The sequence below is a fragment of the Corythoichthys intestinalis genome, chromosome 16 (assembly GCF_030265065.1).
Source record: "Corythoichthys intestinalis isolate RoL2023-P3 chromosome 16, ASM3026506v1, whole genome shotgun sequence".
In the NCBI taxonomy this organism is placed as follows: domain Eukaryota; kingdom Metazoa; phylum Chordata; class Actinopteri; order Syngnathiformes; family Syngnathidae; genus Corythoichthys; species Corythoichthys intestinalis.
In genome coordinates this window covers 28,458,624-28,481,651 of record NC_080410.1, presented here as the reverse complement: position 1 = coordinate 28,481,651, position 23,028 = coordinate 28,458,624, and the positions used below count along the sequence as shown (strand labels likewise).

At 39.6% G+C, this 23,028-nt stretch overlaps 1 protein-coding gene across 4 annotated transcripts in view; it reads left to right on the top strand.

Moving 5' to 3' along the window:
• The window catches only part of LOC130932009 (RNA binding protein fox-1 homolog 3-like), a 506,184-nt gene that overhangs the window by 302,097 nt on the left and 181,059 nt on the right, over positions 1 to 23,028 (top strand). The window contains exon 1 of one of the 4 annotated variants that reach the window (XM_057861346.1): positions 5,027 to 5,580. The exons of the other annotated variants lie outside the window; for them this stretch is intronic. Within the exon in view, the coding sequence (XP_057717329.1) occupies positions 5,455 to 5,580 (126 nt within the window). The 5' untranslated portion in view covers positions 5,027 to 5,454. Of the gene's footprint in view, positions 1 to 5,026; positions 5,581 to 23,028 lie in introns of those variants that run through there. 4 annotated transcript variants of the gene reach the window in all.

Genomic DNA, 23,028 nt, shown 5'->3' with positions numbered 1-23,028 from the left:
TTTGTTAATTTGCAGTCGTGCTTTGGCAATTGGTGGCCATGTTGTGGCAGTTTGCATTCATTTTTTTTTCTAATTTGCAAAGTGTTTGAATTTGGTGTTTGTGTTGTGGTGGTTTGCATTTGTGTTTTTTTGTCATTTTGCAAAGTGTTTGGACTTTGCATTTCACCTGATACTGTTTTCTAAAGCAAAAGAAGATGTTTAAAATATCACATTTTGATTCATTACAAAGATAATCAGATTACATCAAAGACTATAGTAATCAGAGTATCTGTTCGTATCCTTTTATTTCTTTTTCATTTTTCATTTACTTTTTTCCATTTTAATATAGAAAACTATATGAAGGAAAACTATTTAGAAGCCCAAAAGAGAAGATATGGTCAATTTTTAGATGAGCAATTATTAACGATGAAAATAGTTTTCGATTTATTTGGTTTTGAAATAGAATTCATTGTGGTAGCCCTAATCGTAACGCATTTGGCAGCACAATTGAAACCCGATAAACAGTAAAGTCAAAGATCACAAGGTTGTGATGTTAATTCTTGGTCTACTATTGCTATCTCTGCTAGCACCTCCCATTCAAAACGGATTGGACGGCTATCGCCGTCAATGGCAGTCAACAACACGCCAGTTTGCGTACCCATCGTCATAAAGCAATCAACGTCGGAGTCATACGCCGATCACCACCGCGTTGCCATGGCGATCACCGCCAGGACTTGTTGTGCCGATAAGCCCGGCGGTCGTTGATGGGTTTTTTTAATTGGCGACGCACCAGCGTGTGTGCGTGCGTGAGGGCTTTGATTTCACATGACAAAAAGAGGAAAAAAATGGCAGCGTGGAGAACACGCCGGCAGCCCGCTTTGAAGCGCGCGATCTCGCTGTGCTCATTTGAATTATTAACTGCGTCGATGAGACCCAAAAAAGTGGGAAAAGCAGCCGAGGTGGCTAGACAGTAAAGGCGGGGCAGGCCACAAGATGGCTGCCAGAGGAGAGACGTAGCGGACGATCCGACGGCCTCCCATTTGTATTTTATAGTTTATTTCTTGCATTGGTTCGCAGATATTTGAATTTAGCAGTGCTTGGAATTCACTACGCCAAGTTTTCCTTACCAGGCGATGGCTGGTAATTTGAAAAACCTGTAACTACCATTTTGTATTTGCAACTAAACGTACACTAATCTAGTTCTCCAAGTCATTATAACCACTATTATGTTGTTTCGTTGAGGCTCTCAAAGGCCCGGTGTGGCCACTGAGTACACACTGCCGTGCCACGTTTTACTGCCGGCTACGTTTTACGATGCATCGATCTCACGTTTATGGCACACGGAATGCATCACCGTGGTTACGGTGCCTGCCAGCCACACGCTTGTCATAGATGGGTTGTTCGTTGGCTTGGTTTGAGAAATTTTATAGTGCGTCTGCTGATGATAGATATGTCTTCCAAATTTTATGTTGACAAGTGGATCTTGCTTGGAGAGTTGAATTTTAAAAGCAAAGAAAAACCTGAACATTGACAAAATGAAAATGGCAGACTTGTATGTTTTGAGCATGCTTCCATGAGACTCTTAAGACCTATCAAATTCCATATTCATGAAACTTGATTTGTGGTAGGAATATTCAAAATATTAAAAGGGAAAACAAATGGCAATGGCAGCCAATGAGTTGTAATCCAGAACCCAAAGAAGGATATGACAAGGCAAGAAGGCTTTTTGCTCTTTTATTCATTTTTATTAAAGACTATCCCGGCCTGCTTTAATCTGACCCAGTCTTGATCTTGGCTCATTCCTCCAAACGCTTCCCGTCCGCGATGGTCAGCGACCCGTGGACGTAATCAAGTCCAAGTTGTCATCGGCATGCAACGTTGGAGGTCATAAAAGTGTGATGTAAGCGCGTCTCTTTGTACATTCTCTTTGTCTGCGCGCCGCCTTTAAAGCGCTATCAAACGGAATGAATGAGGAAAGAGACACACTCAAAGGAAGCCGCCAGCGGGTTTTGGCGGTGCCGCGCGCTCCGCTCAGCACGAGTGCGAGCGCAGGCGGAATTTTTGTTTTGTTCCTGCGACGGCTTCCTGTTGGATGGATGGCCTGGATGTTCGCTGAAGAGCACATTTAGTCAACCAACTGTCATCAGGAATAATCCAGCATTGTTATGTGCTTTAATGCCAATGTTCTTGATTTCAGTGGACTCTTCAAACAGAATACACATTCTTAAACCCAATTTAAGGTAGTTTTTAATTTTCAAAACCATAGACTTCATAATGTATTGACGGGACACGGGGCGCGGGGCCAATAAATATGAGGCCTGTATTGTTGGCGAGCCCGTCAAAGCTGACTGAGTGGAATCACAAAGAGCTTTTTTCGTTGAAAATTCTTGTGAATAAATTAGGGCTGTCAAAATTATCGCGTTAACGGGCGTTAATTAATTTTTTTTTAATTAATCACGTTAAAAAATTTGACGCAATCAACGCATCTCCCCCCACTCAGACAGATTTAAATGCCAGTACAGTGAACTGCTTGTTAATTGTGTTTTATGGAGTTTTGCCACCCTCTGCTGGCGCTTGGGGGCGACTGATTTTATAGGCTTCAGCACCCATGAGCATTGTGTAAGTAATTATTGACATCAACAATGGCGGGCTACTTGTTTATTTTTTGATTAAAAATTTTACAAATTTTATTCAAACGAAAACATGAAGAGGGGTTTTAATATAACTTGTACTAACATTTTTCTTTTAAGAACTACAAGTCCTTCTATCCATGGATCACTTTAGCAGAATGTTAATAATGTTAATGCCATCTTGTTGATTTATTGTTATAATAAACAAATAGTCCTTATGTACTGTATTTTGAATGTATATATCCATCTTGTGTCTTATCTTTCCATTCCAACAATAATTTACAGAAAAATATGGCATATTTTATAGATGGTTTGATTTGCGATTAATTACGATTAATTAATTTTTAAGTTGTAATTAACTCGATTAAAAATTTTAATCGTTTGACAGCCCTAGAATAAATTCTTAATTCCCGGAATTCTTTATAGACATGGACGTAAAACAGCCTCGATTCTTGGTTGAAAGCAATTGACCATGGAAAACCGGCGATGTGATCCTTTTAATTTCATAATAGGTAATATGTTTTCCACACTAGAGGGAAATTTTGCTCTTTGGACGAATGATGCTTCATTTCTGTAGATTTTTTTTCTCTCGCTGGATTTCAATTTTTTTTTTTTGTATTTCTTTGGCTTAGTGTGGTTGTGTAATTGGCTATAGTACGTTATAATAATTACAGGTCATATTGATAACTTTGTACTGAGAAAAACATGTAAAACATTGTAAGCAGTTACTCGCAATGTTAGTCATTTTTTAGTATGCTTTTTACCAAATACTTTTTTTCACTTGTAATTGAGTGCATTCTTTGGATAGCAGTTTTTACTTAATATTATTTGAGTAATATTATTTTGAATTAACACTACTCTTACGTGAATACATTTTTGGCTACTTCACCTACGTCTGTATATGGCGGAAAACAGACAAGGCTGAAAAAGCAGTTTCTGCTCTTGCACCCCTCTTTAAAATAAACTGCTGTATTTTAAGCCAAAAGAACTGTTGTGTTTGATAGAACAATATTTCTATAAGCTGCCATAGCAGATTCATTGCGCACTAAGCCTCCGAACTACTTTTAATCTGTCCGTTTTACCCTGAAAACCCCCGTTTACAGACGTCGCGCAACGGCTTATGTTTCAACCGAGCCATAAAAAGAAGGTAAGTAATTATATTTATTATTCAGAATGTTAGAATCATTAATTGATATTTAAATTTTAGTTTAAAAAAAAAAAAAAAAAAAAAAAAAACACTTGAAAAAATTATTCACTCGCATATTTTAAACTTTTAAACGAATTACATAACAATGAAAAAATTGGCGTCTGTAAAAAGTCACGGATATCTACCTCATAACTATCGCTTAATTGTATGTTTTTTTTTGTTACTGTCGCATTTTCTTCGATATGTTAGATGATAAATAATCATTTCAAGCAAAGAAAAATATAAAAAGTTTAAAAGGGTAACTATATGAAAAAGAAAATCTCAACCACTCCTTGTTGTCTGCGATTTCTGCATTGCGACCCTTGTTATATCACCATGTTTCACCCATAAAATAAAATAAAAAATCCGGCTGTGGCCATTCACAGCGATGTCTTGACACTCGGTGATACATGCTACATGGATTTTTGGACCGAAAAGAGGTAAGTACTCAATAATATCTCGTTAAAATGGTGGCGTCTTTAATTCTGCTCTCACGTGCTCTCGCCTCCAATTAAGGTTTTGCTGTTTAATTTTTTTTTTTTAAATGCCTTCCTGTTCAAAATTTTTGTTCCCCCAGAAAATTGAGATTTTAAGCTTTCCAATGATGTATCACACATGCATTTCGGACAATTTTGAAAGTTGGCCAAATTGAGGGTCTCAGAGCGGAACTTGAAGTCACCTAAGTGTTTTCCGCCATATATATAAGTCAAGCAAATTCCATGTTGCTAAGTAAAGCTGATTATGGTTGCTTATTCATTTTTATTTCTAATTCCTTTTTTACTTGCTTTGAAATTTTCTTTTTTCAGTAATTTTTTTTTAAATTAAAAATGAAAAATCCCTGAATATTGTCATTTATTCCTCAAAAAGACGGGACAATCCAGAACAAACAATTATTGCATTTTCTTTTACTTTATTGGAGCCCAAGTAATTAATAACTTAAATGTTTTTCCATAAAAATTCCACATCTAATGTTATTAAGAAATGACTGCTATCAATGCTTTCAGAAGTAGGTTTTGAAGCTCTTGTGCATATGTGAGTCTGAAGCATTAAAAGGTTGTCCATGAGGGCAGCTGTGGCATAACGCTTACATTTTACTACATGTGTTCCAAGCCGCATCAGCGTGTCCTTGAGCGCTGGAGCATCCTCTGAGAGGCGTGTATTTTGGGGGCGATCGTGGGGGAGGGTTTTCGGGGGCTGCAATTAAAAAGCAGCGTGCGGTGTCCCGCGAGCTGCTAATGCCTCGGATCAGCTGTTCTAATGTCATCCCCATTCCCGGACCGTTTGATGTCGGAATCCACCGGGGACTTCATCAGTAAGACTACCCCCGCCGTTCCTCACCCCCCTCCAAAACGAGCCAACCTCCTGTCGGCACGGCAACCCCTCCTCCTCGCCGGAACCTCCCATTCTGTGTCTCGACGCTTTTGTTGCCTTTTATGCCGCTCAAAGTAAACAGAGTGGCGGCGCGGACTAGAGCGAGAGAGCCAGCTCAAGAGACACACTGAGAAAGAGCAAGGCAGAGATCCCGATCAAGGCGGAACGCAGCGCACGTTGTCGTCCTGCTCCGGTGCACACAGCCAGGGAAGGGAAAGTGACAAAGGCGGCGAGCGTGCGATCTGAGGACAGCCAGCCAGATCCAGAGCCGAGGATCCCCCCGTGTAAATGCGCAAAGCGTCCCGTTACCCCACGTTGAGCTCCATGGCCAACTCCGGCTGTCTGCTGCTCTCTGGCTCCGGGATGCTACCGCACTCGCTACAGTGTCCCCCCGCTTTCCTCTACCTGCCCGAGGTAAGACCCCTTCTCCAAACCCTTCTTTGCTTTTGTCCCGGGACGGGGGGACTCGTTACTGTTCATCCATCACAAAAGCCATCCTAACAGGAGACTTTTGCACAACTTGTTTAGAGTGAGGTGGGCATTTTTTTCAGCGGCAAGTTACCTCCCGTGACCCGCCTCCTCCGAGGGATTTACGAGCAAGGGTCCCGTCACTTGTGCTAAATTACAAGTGGCCGCCGCAGCGGTGATAAAACTCTCTCGGCTCTCACCTCATCCATTCGGTGTCGCGACGGCAAAACGACTTTCACACTGCAAAAATCTTTTTCTCACATTAGCACTTGGCAAACTGACCAAAAAATAATCAACATTTGAGTTACAAGCCTTATGAGGGTCTTCATTTCCAGGCTAATGGCCAAAAGGTAGCATAACAAGGAGTTTGGCGCATACTAAAGATGATGGTTTTAAATTTTCCGCTCACAGTCATTCATACTTATTAATTTTAGGTTTGTGTGACATAGATTCCCTAAACTGACACAACAAGGAGTTGTGGCTGTTTTGTTTTTTCTCTCGTTTTGGTTTTTAATTTAAAACATAACCTTTGAGTTTTGCACATGATGGGGCACAACGAGAAGTATTGTTTGTTGCACCTTACTGCTTCGTCATTCTATTCTCCCACTCCTCTTCTACAACTACAGCAGTTGGCCCTCAATTTCCACAAGGTGGCATAACAAGAAGTTAGGTGCTGCTTCATCATTTGTTATTGTTTTGTGCATCTTGCATGTTTTAATCGTTTCTTATTGTCCTGCAAGATTCCTTAAGGTGGCATAACAGGGAGTTTAGTGTCCCATTGATTGCCTTGTGTATAGTGTGTGTTGCATATCTATTCATCCCTCCTTATACCCCACCTAGTCTTTTAGATTGCATAACCAGGAGATTCCCAATGGTGGCATAACAAGGAGTTTGGTGAGTTTTTTGTCGGCGCCATGCATTGTTACTCCCCCATTTGGAATTCTCCATCTTCCACTGCTTTAGCCTTTTTAATTTCTTCTCATTTTGTGCAACCTGGAGATTCTCAAAGGGGGCATTGCAGGAAGTTATGTGCGTTTGTTGCATTCCTTCCTAGAGACGAGAGCTTTTTCCCTCGTGTTTTGATTTTCAGTTACCCTGCCTAATCTTTTTCCTTTGTTTGTTTTGTGTAACCATGGCAGAATCCTCCCCCGCTGTGCCTAATTTCTCTCCGAATATTTTGGTTTTGTGTAACCAGGTGGCATAACACGGAACTGTCTTTAATTGGTTGACAGTTTGCGTTGCTGCTGCATCATTAAATATTTGTCATCCTCTTACTCTTCATTATCCTCATTTTTCCGCAAAATAGTGGCATGTCAAGAGCTATTGTGTGTCTAATGTGTTTTTTTTTCATTGGTTATTCATCCTTTTGGAATCCACTTCCGCTGTCAATGCCCCATTTCTGTTCTGGATTTCCGATCTAGTCTTTCAGTTTTATGTCCCCCCCACCCGGAGATCATGTAAATTTTTAATTTCTTTTAGTTTGGCATAACAGAGAAGGTGAAATAATGAGTTTTGTGGGTTTCATTTCATTTTTTGGCTTTTGACTGTATGCTAAGTTGTCCTCATTTGGAATTTTCCTTTATGTACTGCCTAATTTATTTATTACGTAACCAGGAGATTCCCAAAGGTGGCATAGCAAGGAGTTTGTTGCATTTGATTTGTTGGCTACTACATGGTGTGCATTGTTGTTTTGTCATTTGGATTCCTCCTCTACCACCATTGCAATATTCTTCTTCATCCTTTTGCATAACAAGCAGATTCCCAAAGGCGACATTGTAAGGAGTTGCACCATCATTTTGCACCCGTTTGTTTTCTCTATTGATGAAATCTTTCCAAAAGTATTAGTGAATACGCAAGCCAACGAAATTCTTTGACATCCTCATCCCAAATGTTTTTTTTTTCCCTCCTCTAAGAAGGCAAGAAGCTTCAACTTCCTGTGAGTCATCTTCTTTGGCAGCGTCTCGTTGTTGTTGTTGTTTTTTTTTTTTTTTCTGGCGGAGACTCCTCGCTGTGCCGCAAAACGGGAAACGTCCCTGTGAGTCACACTCGGCGTTCCCCGACCGCTCCCCACGCTCGGCGCTTTTCATTCCTGGGATGCCGTCTGCTGTGCGACCGCCCCACTCCACCTCCCTCCTTTCCTCCCTCCCTCCATCCTTCGTTCCTTCCATCCCCCTCGCTCGCTCGCTCGATGCGACGGAGTGAATCCGTGGAGAATGTACAGTAGGAAGGGGGGCGGTGTCGTTATCTAGCCAGGCTGCGTCGCACTTTGTTTGCATTCCAAATGACGCCTTGTGTAAACTTGCTTATCATTTGCCTTATTATTACTATTAGTCTACATCTCATCAATTTTGATGTTCCTTGCTGCGTGAAAGGTACCGCCACAAAATCAGTGGATGATAACTAACTACCTTTGAAGGTGTATAATACTCTACAATATAAGATTTTTTTTCACACTGTTTGTCAAAGTAGCCTTTTACCTGACTTTTGTCCGGTCTTGCTGTCTATGTGAATGGGTACTAATGTGAAATGGATGCTTGAAATCAGTTGCATTTTTGCACAGGCAGTAGCTGTTCTGTGTTAAAGGTATCAACACAAAAAGGGAGGTTTGGTTTGTGTAAAAGTTATTGACACAAAAATGTGTGAAGAAATAAAAACAAAGAATGTCATGTCAATTACAGTAAGACACCGCCTTGCTGCGTTATGTGTGAAAGATTTTCACAAGGAATGGAGATTACGGCGAAAGATGTCCCATGTGTTCATGTGCGGAACCGTGGTGATATTGTCTCGCAGGCTTTTTTTGTGATGGCGAGCTGCGCTGGGGTTCTGCAGCGTCGAGTTGGTCTGTGCGGTCGTAAAAAGACGACATTTGCTGTTTAACGGCTAAAGGGCCTGCATATGGCGACAATCGTAAAGCTAACTCTATTATCTCTCGGCGGGAAGGGGAGGGGGGGTTCTAATTCCTTCAAGCACGTTTGTTATGTTTGCCACTGGCATCGTAATCTGTTACATCTGGTGTTCTGTAATTTTTGGAAACTGTAACTTGCTTCACGTGACATAGAAATCCAATCCATTTGATTTCTATCGTCAATGGCACTGAAAGTTAAGGCTTTTATTACAATAACGTATATGACAATTGAAAGCAGTATATTATGATGTTTTCCCATTAGAGCATTTCCATCTTTCATCTTTTGAGTTAACATTGTTATCTGTAACTTCTGTAATCAATAACTAAACAATTCGTCATCTGTTGCATTAATCCGTAATCAAGGGCGTAGAATTGGTCTCAACATTGGTATGAACGATATAACAACGTAACCACAAGACCAATTAATAAGACCAAACGAAATGGGTAAACGGGGCTCAGGGCTACATTTTACACGAATATGAACCTAATTAATTGATGAGCTAAATGATCAATGCAAAATAAATCTGTCTTGACTTTACTCACTTTCATGTGTATTGATTCAGGTGACAAACCGTTAAATTAAGCCCTTTTTTTTCCCCCAAAAAAACTACAAAAGAATCATTTTGAAAACTTCCAGAATAAATTTCGGGATTTTATTAGAAAATTTAAATTGCTATATTTGAACATAACTTATATTAACATAGAGAACAAATACAAACTTGTTAATAATCTTTTAATTATCCAGGAATGCATAAAATAAACATTTGTCTTAAGACCACTCAACATTGCCTGTCTTAATAAATACTGTAATTTCCCGAATATAAGGCGCACCCGTGTATAACGCGCAGCCCAAATTTACTTGTAAAATCTAGGGGAAATTATTTTACCCGTTATAACGCGCACCCTAATTTTAGCACCAATAGAAGAATACAAGAAAACAGCTCGTGTACAGATACAGAAATGTCATTTTACTGACTGGTGAAACACAGCACAAGCATAGCACATTGGTAGTTCAAAACATTACCGTAAACTGACAATATGTACGGTAATAATATGATCTGATAACTTCTTCAATTTACCAGAATCCAGGAGAAAACAAAACAGATGTGACTTTTCTTTTAAAGGCTGCTGTATAACTTGCTCGTTTCATCATGATGAATAAATGTTTACTCCATGGATTCATACAATAAAATGAAAGTGAGAACATAAGTTGGAAATCCGAGAGAGCTCATCGCTGTCGACACGACAGTAACAATAGGAACTATTGTTATTTTGGGTTTGAGTTTCCCGAGGGACAGATATAGTTGACGGACACAGGAAGTCTGTGCTGTGTTACGTTTGTTATTGTCCGAGTTGCGGAGCTGCAATAAATGTTGACCCAAATGAGTTCAAGAAACTAAATTCTGTGCTTTATGAAGAGTGAAAAAAGCTGAATTTAACACAGACGAAATCATTCGGCCGATCAGAGTGAAGTATTACCGAAACAAAATGGTGACGTCACGTACCGTAATGGTCGGCAACGGATCGCCGCATACGTTTCTTCAACGCAACATGGCCGTGTCAATAAAAAAATGTTTTTTATATATAATATATATATATATATATATATATATATATATATATATATTTCTGTCTTCATCGATGTACCCATGTATAATGCACACCATGATTTTACAAGTTGATTTTGGGGGAAAAAAAGTGTGCGTTATATTCGGGAAATTACGTTACATTAAATATAACTGGGAAAAAAAACCTTAGTCTGGGTATAACGAAAATAAAAATAGAACCTTCCTTTAGGTAAAACACGACTGGTTTTGTCCACAAGCACAGCTAAACTCAACAAAAAACGTTCTACCTCGATTATGACCGATGTTCCTTCTAAGCTGCGCGCGTGCGCAATCACGCACTGCTTGCACACACTCAATACTAGAAAATCTATGAAGTGCAGGAAAATAAAATTCAACAGAAACGTATTGTAGCGCCAATAGGATAGCGCCGCAATGATGTGTCAGGGCGACACTCCTATTGGTGCATTCGATACGGCAACGCGACACTCCCATTGGTGGAGAAAAGTGAGTTTGACTCCACTGCTGATTTACTGAAGCAACATTCCGCTGCCGATCTTTGCAAGCACTACGGTATTAAATAATATCTAATTTTAGAACTAATCTAGTTAATTACGGTAGTTAATTAGACCAACAAAATAGTTTTCTGTACCATTTTGCAACGTAACTCAATGAGCGTCAGGTGTCTAGAAAAATGCTCTCAAATAATGTTTTGAACAATGTCTATTCTGACCTTTCAAAGCCGTTTAAAGCTTAAATATACTAATTTATTGCTTAAAATATGTCTTCTAAGTTAATTTTCCGCTAGCTATTTTTCTTATTTCAAGAAATCTGAGTAAAATTGTACTTGAAGCACTGGCAGATCATTTCACATATTTCTTGTAGATTTACACTGAAAACGAGGGAATGTAACTTGTTTTAAGGAGGTGTGTTTTTTCAGTGTAGCTGCTTAGACACAGAGAATAGGAATCTTGAGTGTCCTTATTGTCTGAAAAGTTTTGATGTGGGAGTGATATAGTGTGATACATTGTGGTTGTTCATTATGTGTTATTTATTAACTCACCCATGCCACAATTGGACCTTACCCAGGCCAAAGCATGACTCTCCGATGGTTAAAGCGGGACTCTCACATATAACATAGTACACATCTCATGAACAAGATTTTGTTTTTCATTTTAAGTGGCCCAAATCAACTATACTGTATTGACCTAATGAAAATTGCTGCTGTAATTTCATTCTTTTAACCCATTCACTCCCAGCCATCTTCACCGGAGCAAGGCCCTTCGCTCCCGGCCGTTTTACTGGATTTTGCGAGGCCCACAGAAAATTCTGTTCTATTGCTGTATAAACATGGAAACCACCAAAAGAAAGATTAGAATCTCTTCTTTTAGCAGGAAAAAAAGTAAGTTCGTATCTTTTTCCATTCTTTAAAAATCACCATTAAAAATAGCTTAGATTGAGCAATTTTCCAATTTCTGATGAAAAAAACTGAGAAATTGAGCTTTTTGTGAAAGCATACATTTCAAACATAACTTTGACTTTAACACAGCTATTTTTTGCTTTAGTTACATCCCAACAACAACACAAATATAGCTTTTGACAGCAAAGTAACAATTTATTTACACATAACTAACTGAGATGACGCTGTTGTGGCCGCGACAGCCGGGTTAACTTTTCCCTCATCGCCACCTGTCTCATAAAGATGGATTTTTTTTAGTCTGAGCGGGGTCTGCTCGGTGAGCAGCACGGACTCAACGACATCGTCCGCTGCAATGGTGGTCCTGGTCGTTCTGCTCGGTCGTCCAGCGCCTGGCATCCCGGGCATCCTCTCGGTTGTTCTGCTTGGTCGTCCGCCGCTTGGCATCCTTCTGCCGGCGCCCCGGCCATGTGGCCCGCCGTTCGTTGCCGTTGAATCAGGTTGCGGGTCTTACCAAATGCGCTACTGCCCTCCAGTGGCCAGTTTTATTGCTTTAAAATGGATTTTCACATTTTTGCTTTGCCGCTCAGTTGAATCAGAACCCAGAGATGTCTCTTATGAAAAAAAAAAAAACGTAAAAATATATAAATACATCTTTGGGACACTGAAACAATTAAAAATAGAACGTATTTATACATTTTTGGGAGCAAATGAGTTAATAAGCCATGTAACTTGCAATGATCCAAGGTTTTAAATAGGTGTGATACTGGTGTGTGGCCAGTACACACACACACACACACACACACACACACACACCGGTGTACACATCTGATGTTGCTCACCGTGGTCCACAGTGTGCTCAGGGAGCTTGTGTGTCTGCTCAGACACATGAAAAATTAGAGGGAACATTGATTATGACTAATGTATGATTATCTGAAAAAGTGTGTAAATAATGTAGAAAATAAATAAACTTTTTAAACAGAATGTATGCAATGCAAGTCATCAACCAATGAAACGTGCTTTTGAGGGGAAAAAATGGACCGGCACATTCAGCAAGTGAAAAGGGGTAAATGTAAGTCCGAACATAATGAAAATAATTCACTTAATAATGGTAGGGTCAATTCTATCCTTACAACACATGGGAAGACAATCTAAATGACCTATATACTGTAACTAAACTCATTATATAATGCAAATAAGGAGGCTTTAGAGTTGGTGGGAACAATTTGAGCATCCTGAAAAGTTGTTAGTGTTATGTCCCTACCGTCCCTATGCAAACCTATGCCCCTTGTCCGTAGTACTCCTTGTTCTTATTCAGGTGCTGGGATAAACCTCATTCTGGAACTGTCCATACACACATTAATAATTCAAAAACTATAGCGCCCATAACTCCTATTTTGTATACTGTAATTATAAATACACCCCGCATCTGGTGCCAAAACAAATCATACACGGAAAAGTGACGCCATTCTGGGAAAGCTGAGGACGTGAAACTATTTCGTCTTTCGCCAGTATTGGTAAAATCCGTAATCCGTGAAGTCCTTAATCAGTATTGTCAGAAATCTGTAATGCATCCCGAAGGACATCAAGTGATGTAACAAAGCATGACACAGAAATTTGATCACCCTTCTCATATTGAGGGAATTAAACTGGTCGGTCTGTAGGTGTTAGACACAAGTGTTTCATGTGTAATATCTGTAATATCCTTCATCTTTAACAGTTGCGTCAAACATCCGGTGCCTTCAACTACAACACGGAAATATGTTGTCATCCTGCACCAGTCAAGGATGTGTAACATTTCGACTATAGTATTCGTCACCAGTATAATGCTAAGCATTATTGGTTATCGGTAACTCTGCCTGTCAACCCTTGCAAATTGTCCCTTTGCCATTTTGTATCCTTGCTTCTATTGATTTGGTTGGATTTCTCTGCCACCTACTTTTGAATGAATATTCTGCCATTTTTCCATTGGAGTATTTTCATCTCTGCATCCAACCCCCCACTGTTTCCCTTTTTCTCCCGTACTGCTGGTTCAAGGCGAGCCGGAACGCCGGGAATACTCTTGACACAATCCCCCCCTCCTCGTCTCACTTCAGGCCTTGATCCCCCTCCCCCTTCGGAGAACCAAAGCGACTTCGAATAGCGAAGGAGTCGGCGGTCTCGCGAGGCCGCGCCGATGCTAAGCGCAGCATCTCTTCTTTCCTGGGGGGTAATTACTGCAGCCCGGGCGTGCTATTGACAGCTGTAAATGGCGACGGCGTCCGGGGGTGGCCTAATGGGTTTTTGTCACTACGCGGGCTCTCGTTAGCGCCACCCGGCCGCGCTGGAGATGAGTTTGAGGAATGAGCCCTAGCCTCGGTTCCCCCCCGCCGCCACCGCCCGCCCGACCCCCTGGGAAAAGGGTTAACGCATTGCAGTTGATTCTGTTTCAATCTACCGCCAGAGAGTCCAATTCTCGGTCGAGACGTGGCACACTTTACTTATTGAACAAAAGGGCCGTGTGTCAAATAAAGGCCCACACCCGCCCTTAACTCAAACCTCCCCGCACACGACTCTCGCCTCTGAAAATAGCTATACAGCGGTGCGGGAACGTCACTTTAGCGAGCCGCTGCAAACGTCCTTTTGCATTACAATTAGATGGATTTTTTTTAAATGGAGCTCTTTAGAATCTTACTGTGAAAGCACGCCTAGGTGGCTAATAACATTAGCTTCAAAGGTGACTGTGGGTCAAATTTTTTACGCGGGAAATATGCAGCAGTACTCTCATTGTTTTTAACTCTAGCTGCCTTTGACGGCAAGGGCGTAGGTTTGCATAGGGACGGTAGGGACATAACACCACCAACTTATAAGGATCTTCAGATTGTCCCCACCAACTTTTAAGCAACCTTGTTTGCATTATATAATGAGTTCAGTTATATAGGTAATTTACATTGTCTTCCCATAAGTTTTAAGGATAGAATTGACCCCACATTATGTTCGGATTTACATTTACCCCTTTTCACTTGCTGAATGTGCTGGTCCATTTTTTTCCCCTTCAAACGCACGTTTGATTGGCTGATGACTAGAACCCCCACATTCACACAATCCCGACAGAAATACATGTCGACATGCCTCCTCCTCCACCCCCTTTGAAGAGGAAGGATATTAGAAGGTTTTTTCGGCAAGCAGCAACCACTTTAAGTAATGTAAAAAGATGTCAATGTTGTGAAGATGGGGAACACACCACTAATTTTGCAACTGAAAGTCAGACCTGCATCAGAGTTAGCATAACATTAAACTTTGTGAACTTGCTAACCTGTAAAACTCGAGTAGAAAGCTGCTTAGAGACGTGTCTTCCTAGACTTTTTTTTTTACAGTTAACGTGAATCCAACTGTGCATTTTGTGCATTTATTCCCTAATTAAAGTCTTTGAATTTTCTATCTCGTATCATTAAAAAATATTTTTATTTGCAGCCAATGCGCATTTTTTAACCCCCCCCCCCAAAAAAAAAAAAAAAAAAAAAAAAAAAACGCAACCACTGTAAATTTCCTTTATATGAAGCAAGCATTTTGAAAAATGACTTTCTCCCAAGAAAATAATTTTATTGTAACTTTTTTCATTTTTACGTTGGAATATATTTCAGCTATATTTGAAAAATGTACCCAATATGTTGGGTCTCATTTAGGGTTGTTCCGATCATGTTTTTTTGCTCCCGATCCGATCCCGATCGTTATAGTTTGAGTATCTGCCAATCCCGATATTTCCCGATATCGATTGCTTTTTTTTTTTCTCCCGATTCAATTCCAATCATTCCCGATAATTTTTCCCGATCATATACATTTTCGCAATGCATTAAGAAAAAAATGAATAAAACTCGGACGAATATATACATTCAACATACAGTACAGAAGTACTGTATTTGTTTATTATGACAGTAAATCCTCAAGATGGCATTTACATGATTAACATTCTTTCTGTGAGAGGGATCCACGGATAGAAAGACTTGTAATTCTTAAAGGATAAATGTGACTTTGTATATTGTGACGACTTGTAATTCTTAAAGGATAAATGTGATTTTGTGTATTGTGACTAAATATTGCCATCTAGTGTATTTGTTGAGCTTTCAGTAAATGATACTGTAGCCAATTAACTGTTCTGCCCAAATGCATGATGGGAAGTGCAACCATGACTGTGCGTAGTGGTACCAATTGATATATCTTCTCTGCGTTGGGAAAAAAACATAGGGTGTTAAGAAAAACATCAACTACTACCTATCTTCCCCACATTGCTTCCCACGATAATTCTAATCGTAGGGAGAGGAACTGTAAGGCTTTAGCCAATTAGAAAAAGGCTCCAAAGGCTGCCAAAATTCACTCTACTCATTTTACGCTGCCTTTTAGCTCTATATATAGGTAAAACAGTGCCATTACAGATTGAACGCGACAATGCATGAGTCGGTCGTGCAGCACATGCGTTAATTGCGTTTAATATTTTAACGTGATAAATTTTTTTTTTTTTAATTATTACCGCCGTTAACGGGATAAATTCGATAACCCTACCTTAAGCCGAAACTAAAGACTCTGGATGAGTGTAACATATTATGTCTGTAACGTTAAATACAATTAGAAAATGATTTAATTAAAAAAGATATATATATATAAAAAAAAAGCATGTCCGATATTTTTTTGCCGATTCCGGTACTTTGAAAATGACGTGATCGGACCCGATCGATCGGGATGCCGACACTAATGTCCCGTCCCCAGCAAAAAGTGTACATGCAGGTTATTCTGTTACAGCGTCCCTACCAATGTTGAGACCAAACCTACGCCCTTGTTTGACGGTGATAGAAAAAACGGCTAACTATGGATTATTTCTACTTAAAACAATGAAACGGATATACAACAACAACTTTCCCAACTGCTTTAATGTTGTTTAGCAAATTAACTAATCAGCTGTCATTGACAACGATAAACGTGCACTGGGTGGGCTAAACGTGATCAAATATATTGGACGTCTCTCGCTGTCAATAGCAATGAATGAATTATAAGTTATAAGTTTTACATTGCAGCGTAATAAACGCTGAATACAGTCAACGCGATAGCACTCATTAATATACTTCCGTTGCTGATAAAAGCACACTGCTTCAAAAAAAATGGGTCTACCTTTTACTTTCATGTCCTTTGAAAAGCTCATATGAAAATATTACTGCTGCGTTTCCAGACTAAATTTGACCATGTTGACTCGCTTGGTCCTCTTAAACAGCTGATTCACGACGGCCACAGCTGCGGCAGCGGCAGTGGCGGCGTGCCTGATTGAAATGTTTTCTCGCTTGTCGCCGCCCCGGAGGGAGAATTGTAAATCACAGCTCAGTCGTTTGGATTTGGAAATTTCATTTGGTGTGTGAGCGAGTGAGTGGAGTTCCTTTTTTTTTTCCCCGAAGGCTACCCACCACCTCTTCCGCCGCCACCACCGTCTTACCCCACTAGACCTTTACAAATTGAACAGAATTACATTTGTTGCCAGTGCACGACAATGCCACAAACACATTTATATGTGTGAGGGTGGCTGTGTACAGGGATATCAAAACTACAAAAAAAAGAATGGAGGCCCCCTTCACCTGGTGTCTAGAAAACAAGCTGCAAACAATACAGTACAATATGCTATAGGTTAACATATGCCAAGCGGTTTGACATATTTAAAGTGAAAAAATACTTTGGTACCTCTACTTACAAAATTAATCTGTTCTGGAAGTAGTTTCCTAACCTAATAAATTCTGTAAGTAGAGACGCGTTTTCCATGTAAATGCCCTAATCCGTTTCAAGCCCCCAAAATTCAGACATAAATCTTTTATGATGCTAAAAATGCATCAAAACATGTAACAAATACATAAAATATTATTAAAATAACAATCAAAATAAAATCGGAGTTGTGCATAATCAAAAAATAAATAAATAAAAAAAAATAAAGAAGAATGAAGAAGAAGAAGAAAGTTAATACACTCATGTAAAGCTGTCGGAACACGAGAGGCGAATTGAAGAGGACACTGGGATACACGCATACACATACAGTAGAGGTCTCTCTTAACCAATTGAAGACCAGGAATGCTAGGCAGTAGCCAATGGCAGAGCAGCTGTTACGTTCAGTAAACTCTGAGAGCTGCGAAAACAGCCATACTGTGTTTTTGCCATTTGTATCACGAAATTTCTTTGAAACGAGACAATATTTTCCTGTTGAGGTGTGTCCATAGACTTCACTATCAGTTGACGGGAAACAGGGCGCAGGGGTGCTCCGTAGGGGGCCTATTTTCAAAAACTAAAAATTCAAATATTTACAAAACCAAAGCCACTAGCGACCTAAAACCAAAACAGTCACCTCCCCTTTGGCATATACTGTATGGGTCTCCAAGAGCAGTGGCATAAAATAAAATAAAAAAATTCAAAGTCGTTCCCTTAATAAAATCCCGATTAATTATTTTTATTTAAGTATAACAAAACTTAAAATACCTATAAAATTCTCAGATTTTATGCTAGATGCACAAAAATCACAAAATGCAGAGATAATCACGTATATTTTCAGGATCAATGGCAATATTTAATGTATCATATAAGTTTTTGCCCAAAATAGCGACTTTTTTTGTGCAATTTTGACATGTTTTCAGCAGCTAATAAATACATTTTCAATTTTCACATCAAAAACTTAGTACTTGAAGAAAGAATGCAGAATCATCTTAATTTTACTCAACAAAGCAAATTTTGCAATTTTTCTATATACTATACAATCACAGCTTATTTAGGTTGAATTCCGATGTCACTATTGCCTCAGCACGTCTTGCCAGCTATGTGGCCCTCATCGTTGTTACATTGAAATGGTAAATAAAATAAAACACGTATAAGCCAATTTTTTTTTTTTTTTTTTTTTTGTATAAACGCAGAAATGTCTAAATGTCTATTTTTTTGTTGTTGTTGTTGTTTTTTTTTGCCAAAAAACGAGCAGTTGGCCGAAAATGACCGATTATTTGAATGTAAAGTTACTCTATTGTGTATGGATACAAAATCCAGCATGGCACCCATCACAAAACAAAGAGCTTTTTAAGTCGAAAATTCTTGTATGCATGCATAAATCCCGGAATTTCTATTGATATGAACGTGAAACCGTCTAGATTCTTGGTCAAAAACAACAAACCGGGCAGTTATCATTCATTTTAGGTAAATATTTCTATAATTTTTTTCTATTCATTTCATTTTTTTCACAGCGTTTCAAAGTGCATGCATGGTGCTATTTTATATAATAATTACCTTGAATCCTCGACCAACTCACTCTTGAGACACTCCTGCCAGCTTGTATGCACTAAAACCTTTTTCCTGTTTCCACCTAAATCCGGCGTTAGAACGAAGCATGTTTGAGTTTATCGCAGTGAAAGTTGCCACGACGCTCAGCCTGGCCTGGCCCCCAAGGGAAAACTTGGCGCAATGATTGTAGAAGCTGTCCCGTCAACTGATAGTGAATTGTAAGGTGTGTCTTAACCTGAAAATTCTGTATGTAGAGATGTTCGTAAATAGAGGTACCACTCAATATTAATCTCAATGTGTTGTTAGCGCATAAGCAAAATGAAAGAATTATTTCAATCGAAAATTGTGAAATTCTAGTAAAATCATCTAAAGTGTACAAACAATTTTAACAAAAAAGTGCATTCAATATTTCTTGACGATTCAAAAAAATTTATCAATATTATGACATGCTGTCCTGTTATAGCTTAACTTAAGCCACGTTTATCAAAAGTTTTTATTTAAAAACTGCGTAAGATTATTTTGCGATGAAAAACGAACAATTTTAACTTTTTACATTTGAAAAATGCAAACTACAAAAGGTCCATGTTGATCCTGTGACTGTCTTCAACAATTTTAGTGCAATCATGTAAAATACATTTTCAAATAATACTAAATAAGTAAATGAATCATATATGAATAATAATGGGAAAGAGACTGTCAAGTTTACATTATTAAAACTATTTGACTAACACAATAATACTCCAAAAAGTAATGTGTACTATTTTGGAGCACACTCTCAAATGTTGTGTTTTTTCATATATTTTTCTTCTTACTATTATAATATTTTAAATTTTTTATATATGTATTGTCATAGACTTCATTATGTATTGATGGGGCGCAGGGCCGATTCATAGGGAGCCTAACTCCGCCAAAGCTGACCGAGTGGAAACACAGAGCTTTTTACGTTGAAAATTCGTGTGAATAATGCTTAAATCCCTGAATTCTCTATAGATATGGACGTAAAACAATCTCGATTCTTGGTTAAAAGCAAAACAACCGTGCAGGTAGCATTTATTTTAGGTAAATATTGCGAACTATGAGGCTAGTCAGTAAGGAAATAAGCAGCCGCCATATGTAAACAAAGAGCTTTATCCATTGAAAATTCTTGTGAATAAATGCTTAAAACCCTGAATTCTTCATAGATATGGATTTAAAACTGTCTTGATCCTTCGTTAAAAGCAAAAAGAAACGTGCAGATAGCATTTACTTTATTTTACGTAAATATTGCGAACTATGAGGCTAGTCAGTAAGGAAATTAGCGACCGCCAAATGTCAACAAAGAGCTTTTTCCGTTGAAAATTCTTATTAATAATGCTTAAATGCCTGAATTCTTTATAGATATAAACGTAAAAATGTCTCAATTCTTGGTTAAAAGATAAACAAAATCAAAAAAGTGCAATTAGCATTTATTTTACGTAAATATTGCGAAGTATAATACCAATTCTGTAGCGGCTTTCAAAATGCATGCATGGTAGGAAAAATATAATACTTGCCTTGAATCCTTGGACAGATCACTCCTGAGACAATCCTTCCTGTTTTTGTGTGCGGTACAGCTTTCGTACATTTTCAACCTAAATCCGGCGTTGGATCCCTGCATGTGTTGACTAACTGCGACCGACTGCGAATAACTGAAGCGGACTGTTGAACGGCCCCCTACTTGCGCAGTGGCTGATGAATATGACCCGTCAATACCATTATGAAGTTTATGGTATTGTACATCTTCGAATGCCCGTCCATACTTATTTGGGGAATCAGGCATGAATGGCTTGATACAACAAGAATGGCTTGCTTTCAAATTGTTTGACACTCAACGTGTTATTTTTATGGTCATAATATGCTGCGCGTGTGTCCATCAACTACATGTGCGACGTTCAGACTTTGGATAATGCTGGCCAAAACGCAGGCCGATTCTTTGCATTCCATCAGCGCGGCGGCTCAATTCAGCGCATCGACGCGTGCATATCTCCACTTAGCCGATAATGCTAAACATCTCTGCTGCGCAATAGCCCCCGGAGCGCCGTACCAACTGCCTGCCGCCGCCTCAATTAGCATGCGCCACGCTAATACGCTTCCACTCCTGCAAATGTCCTCACCTCCGCCCATAATGACTTGTTTTTTTTTTCCCATCTTCTTCTCCGGCAGTGCAGGTTTTAATTAGCACGCCTGCTAAACCGGTGCACGTCACGCGGCAATTAGCAGCAAACGCCTCGCTGTTTATTCAGCGATGGCGCGGAGTCGTTAACGAGCTTTTCGGACAACAAAAGGCTTCTTGGAGTAGCGGAAGAAACCGCGTGATTGTTGACATCTAGTCGCATTTCTATTCTTTTTTTAAGGATTGTTTTTCTGCCTCGATATTAGCGAAAACTCACCGATGTGGTGAGTTTGGTTATAAAATAGCCGTCGACACCAGTTTCACATACATTTGGGGGACTTGTTCATAATGAGACCCATTCCTGGGTGTGAGCAACAGCAAATTTGAGGGACATGCCGGTCATGACAGGACGCGGGAAAAATTCGCAAGGAGTGTTGCTTAAATTTGAACAGGAAGTCGGTCATTTTGCTTTGTTTTGGATGCATGAAAGGACTCTTGCCTGAAATTGAATAGAAAGTCTGACATTTTGTTTCGATTCAACTCTGTTCTGTTCTGGCAGGTTCCAACTAGAAAATTCATCCAAATGGTAGGAGGTATCCCAGACAGATGGGTGACCCTAAATTATGATGGATTTTTTTTACTATGACATTAATTGCAGGGGAGGCAGGAGGTCAGAGTCAGCCGATTGGCCGTGAAAAGGCAGCGCGTGGAGGGCTCGTGGATGGCCGCTTGCAGCTTTCATTTTATTTGTTTCCCCCCTACGGCTCATTTCACGCAGCTCAGGGGACGTCCTCTTCTTCCTCTTCCTCCTCTTCCTCACCGTGCTTGAATGCATCTCGTGAGCCCCTGGCGAGGTAGCGAGGGACGGGATCGGCGACACCGTGACGACAAGAGCTCTCACACTTACAGTGAAACCTCACGCTTATTTTTTTGTACGACGCGTCCTGAGGTTTTCTATTTCGTGGAACGGGCGGCTAACGTCGATAACGCGCGGCGTGAACAGCGTGAGACCAATTATTACTCGGCCAGCGCAGCTGTGATGATTACGTTTGGAATGTGGCTTGGTCGTCCTTCAAGAGATCGACGCTCATCAGGAAGGCGGAGGATAGAGGGTGTCCTTAAAGCACATCAATGACTTGAATTTTTTTGTTTGTTCGTTTGTGTGCTAATAGCAGTCATCAGCTAGCGCTGTGGCCTGCCTGTTACCGTACATCAGCTCAAAGCCTCGGAGCTAAAGTATACATTTTCAAGAATTTACACCCCTGAACTAAAGTGTTTATCATTACAAAAGGGTCTAACGATACATCATTCTGGATCAATATATCGTTGGTTAAGCAAAGATTGACTCGAAATTGATTAAAACGCAAAACATCGATGAAATCTTTTACACAAGTTGTTTTGTTTTAAAAGGTTTCCATTCAAATGACAGATGTTTCAGCAACTTAATTGTCAAAAATGTCATATCCTTTTTAATCGACGGAAGGCCTTTCAATTAGGGTTGTTCCGATCCCGATCGTTTTAGTTTGAGTATCTGCCGATCCAGCCATTTCCCGATCCGATTGCTTTTTTTTTGCTCCCGATTCAATTCCAATTATTCCCGATAATTTTTCCCGATCATATACATTTTGGCAATGCATTAAGAAAAAAATGAATAAAACTCGGACGAATATATCCATTCAACATACAGTACATAAGTACTGTATTTGTTTATTATGACAATAAATCCTCAAAATGGCATTTACATTATTAACATTCTTTCTGTGAGAGGGATCCACGGATAGAAAGACTTATGACTTTGTATATTGTGACTAAATATTGCCATCTAGTGTATTTGTTGAGCTTTCAGTTAATGATACTGAAGGCCAGGCCCAAATGCATGATGGGAAGTGAAACCATGACTGTGCGTAGTGCTACCAATTGATATATCTTCTCTGCGTTGGGAAATAACATAAGGTGTTAGGAAAAAGATCAATTGCTACCTTGCTTCCCCACATTGCTTCCCATGATATTTCTAATCGTAGGGAGAGGGATTGTAAGGCTTTAGCCAATTAAAAAAAGGCTCCAAAGGCTGCCAAAATTCGCTCTACTCATTTTACGCTGCCTTTTA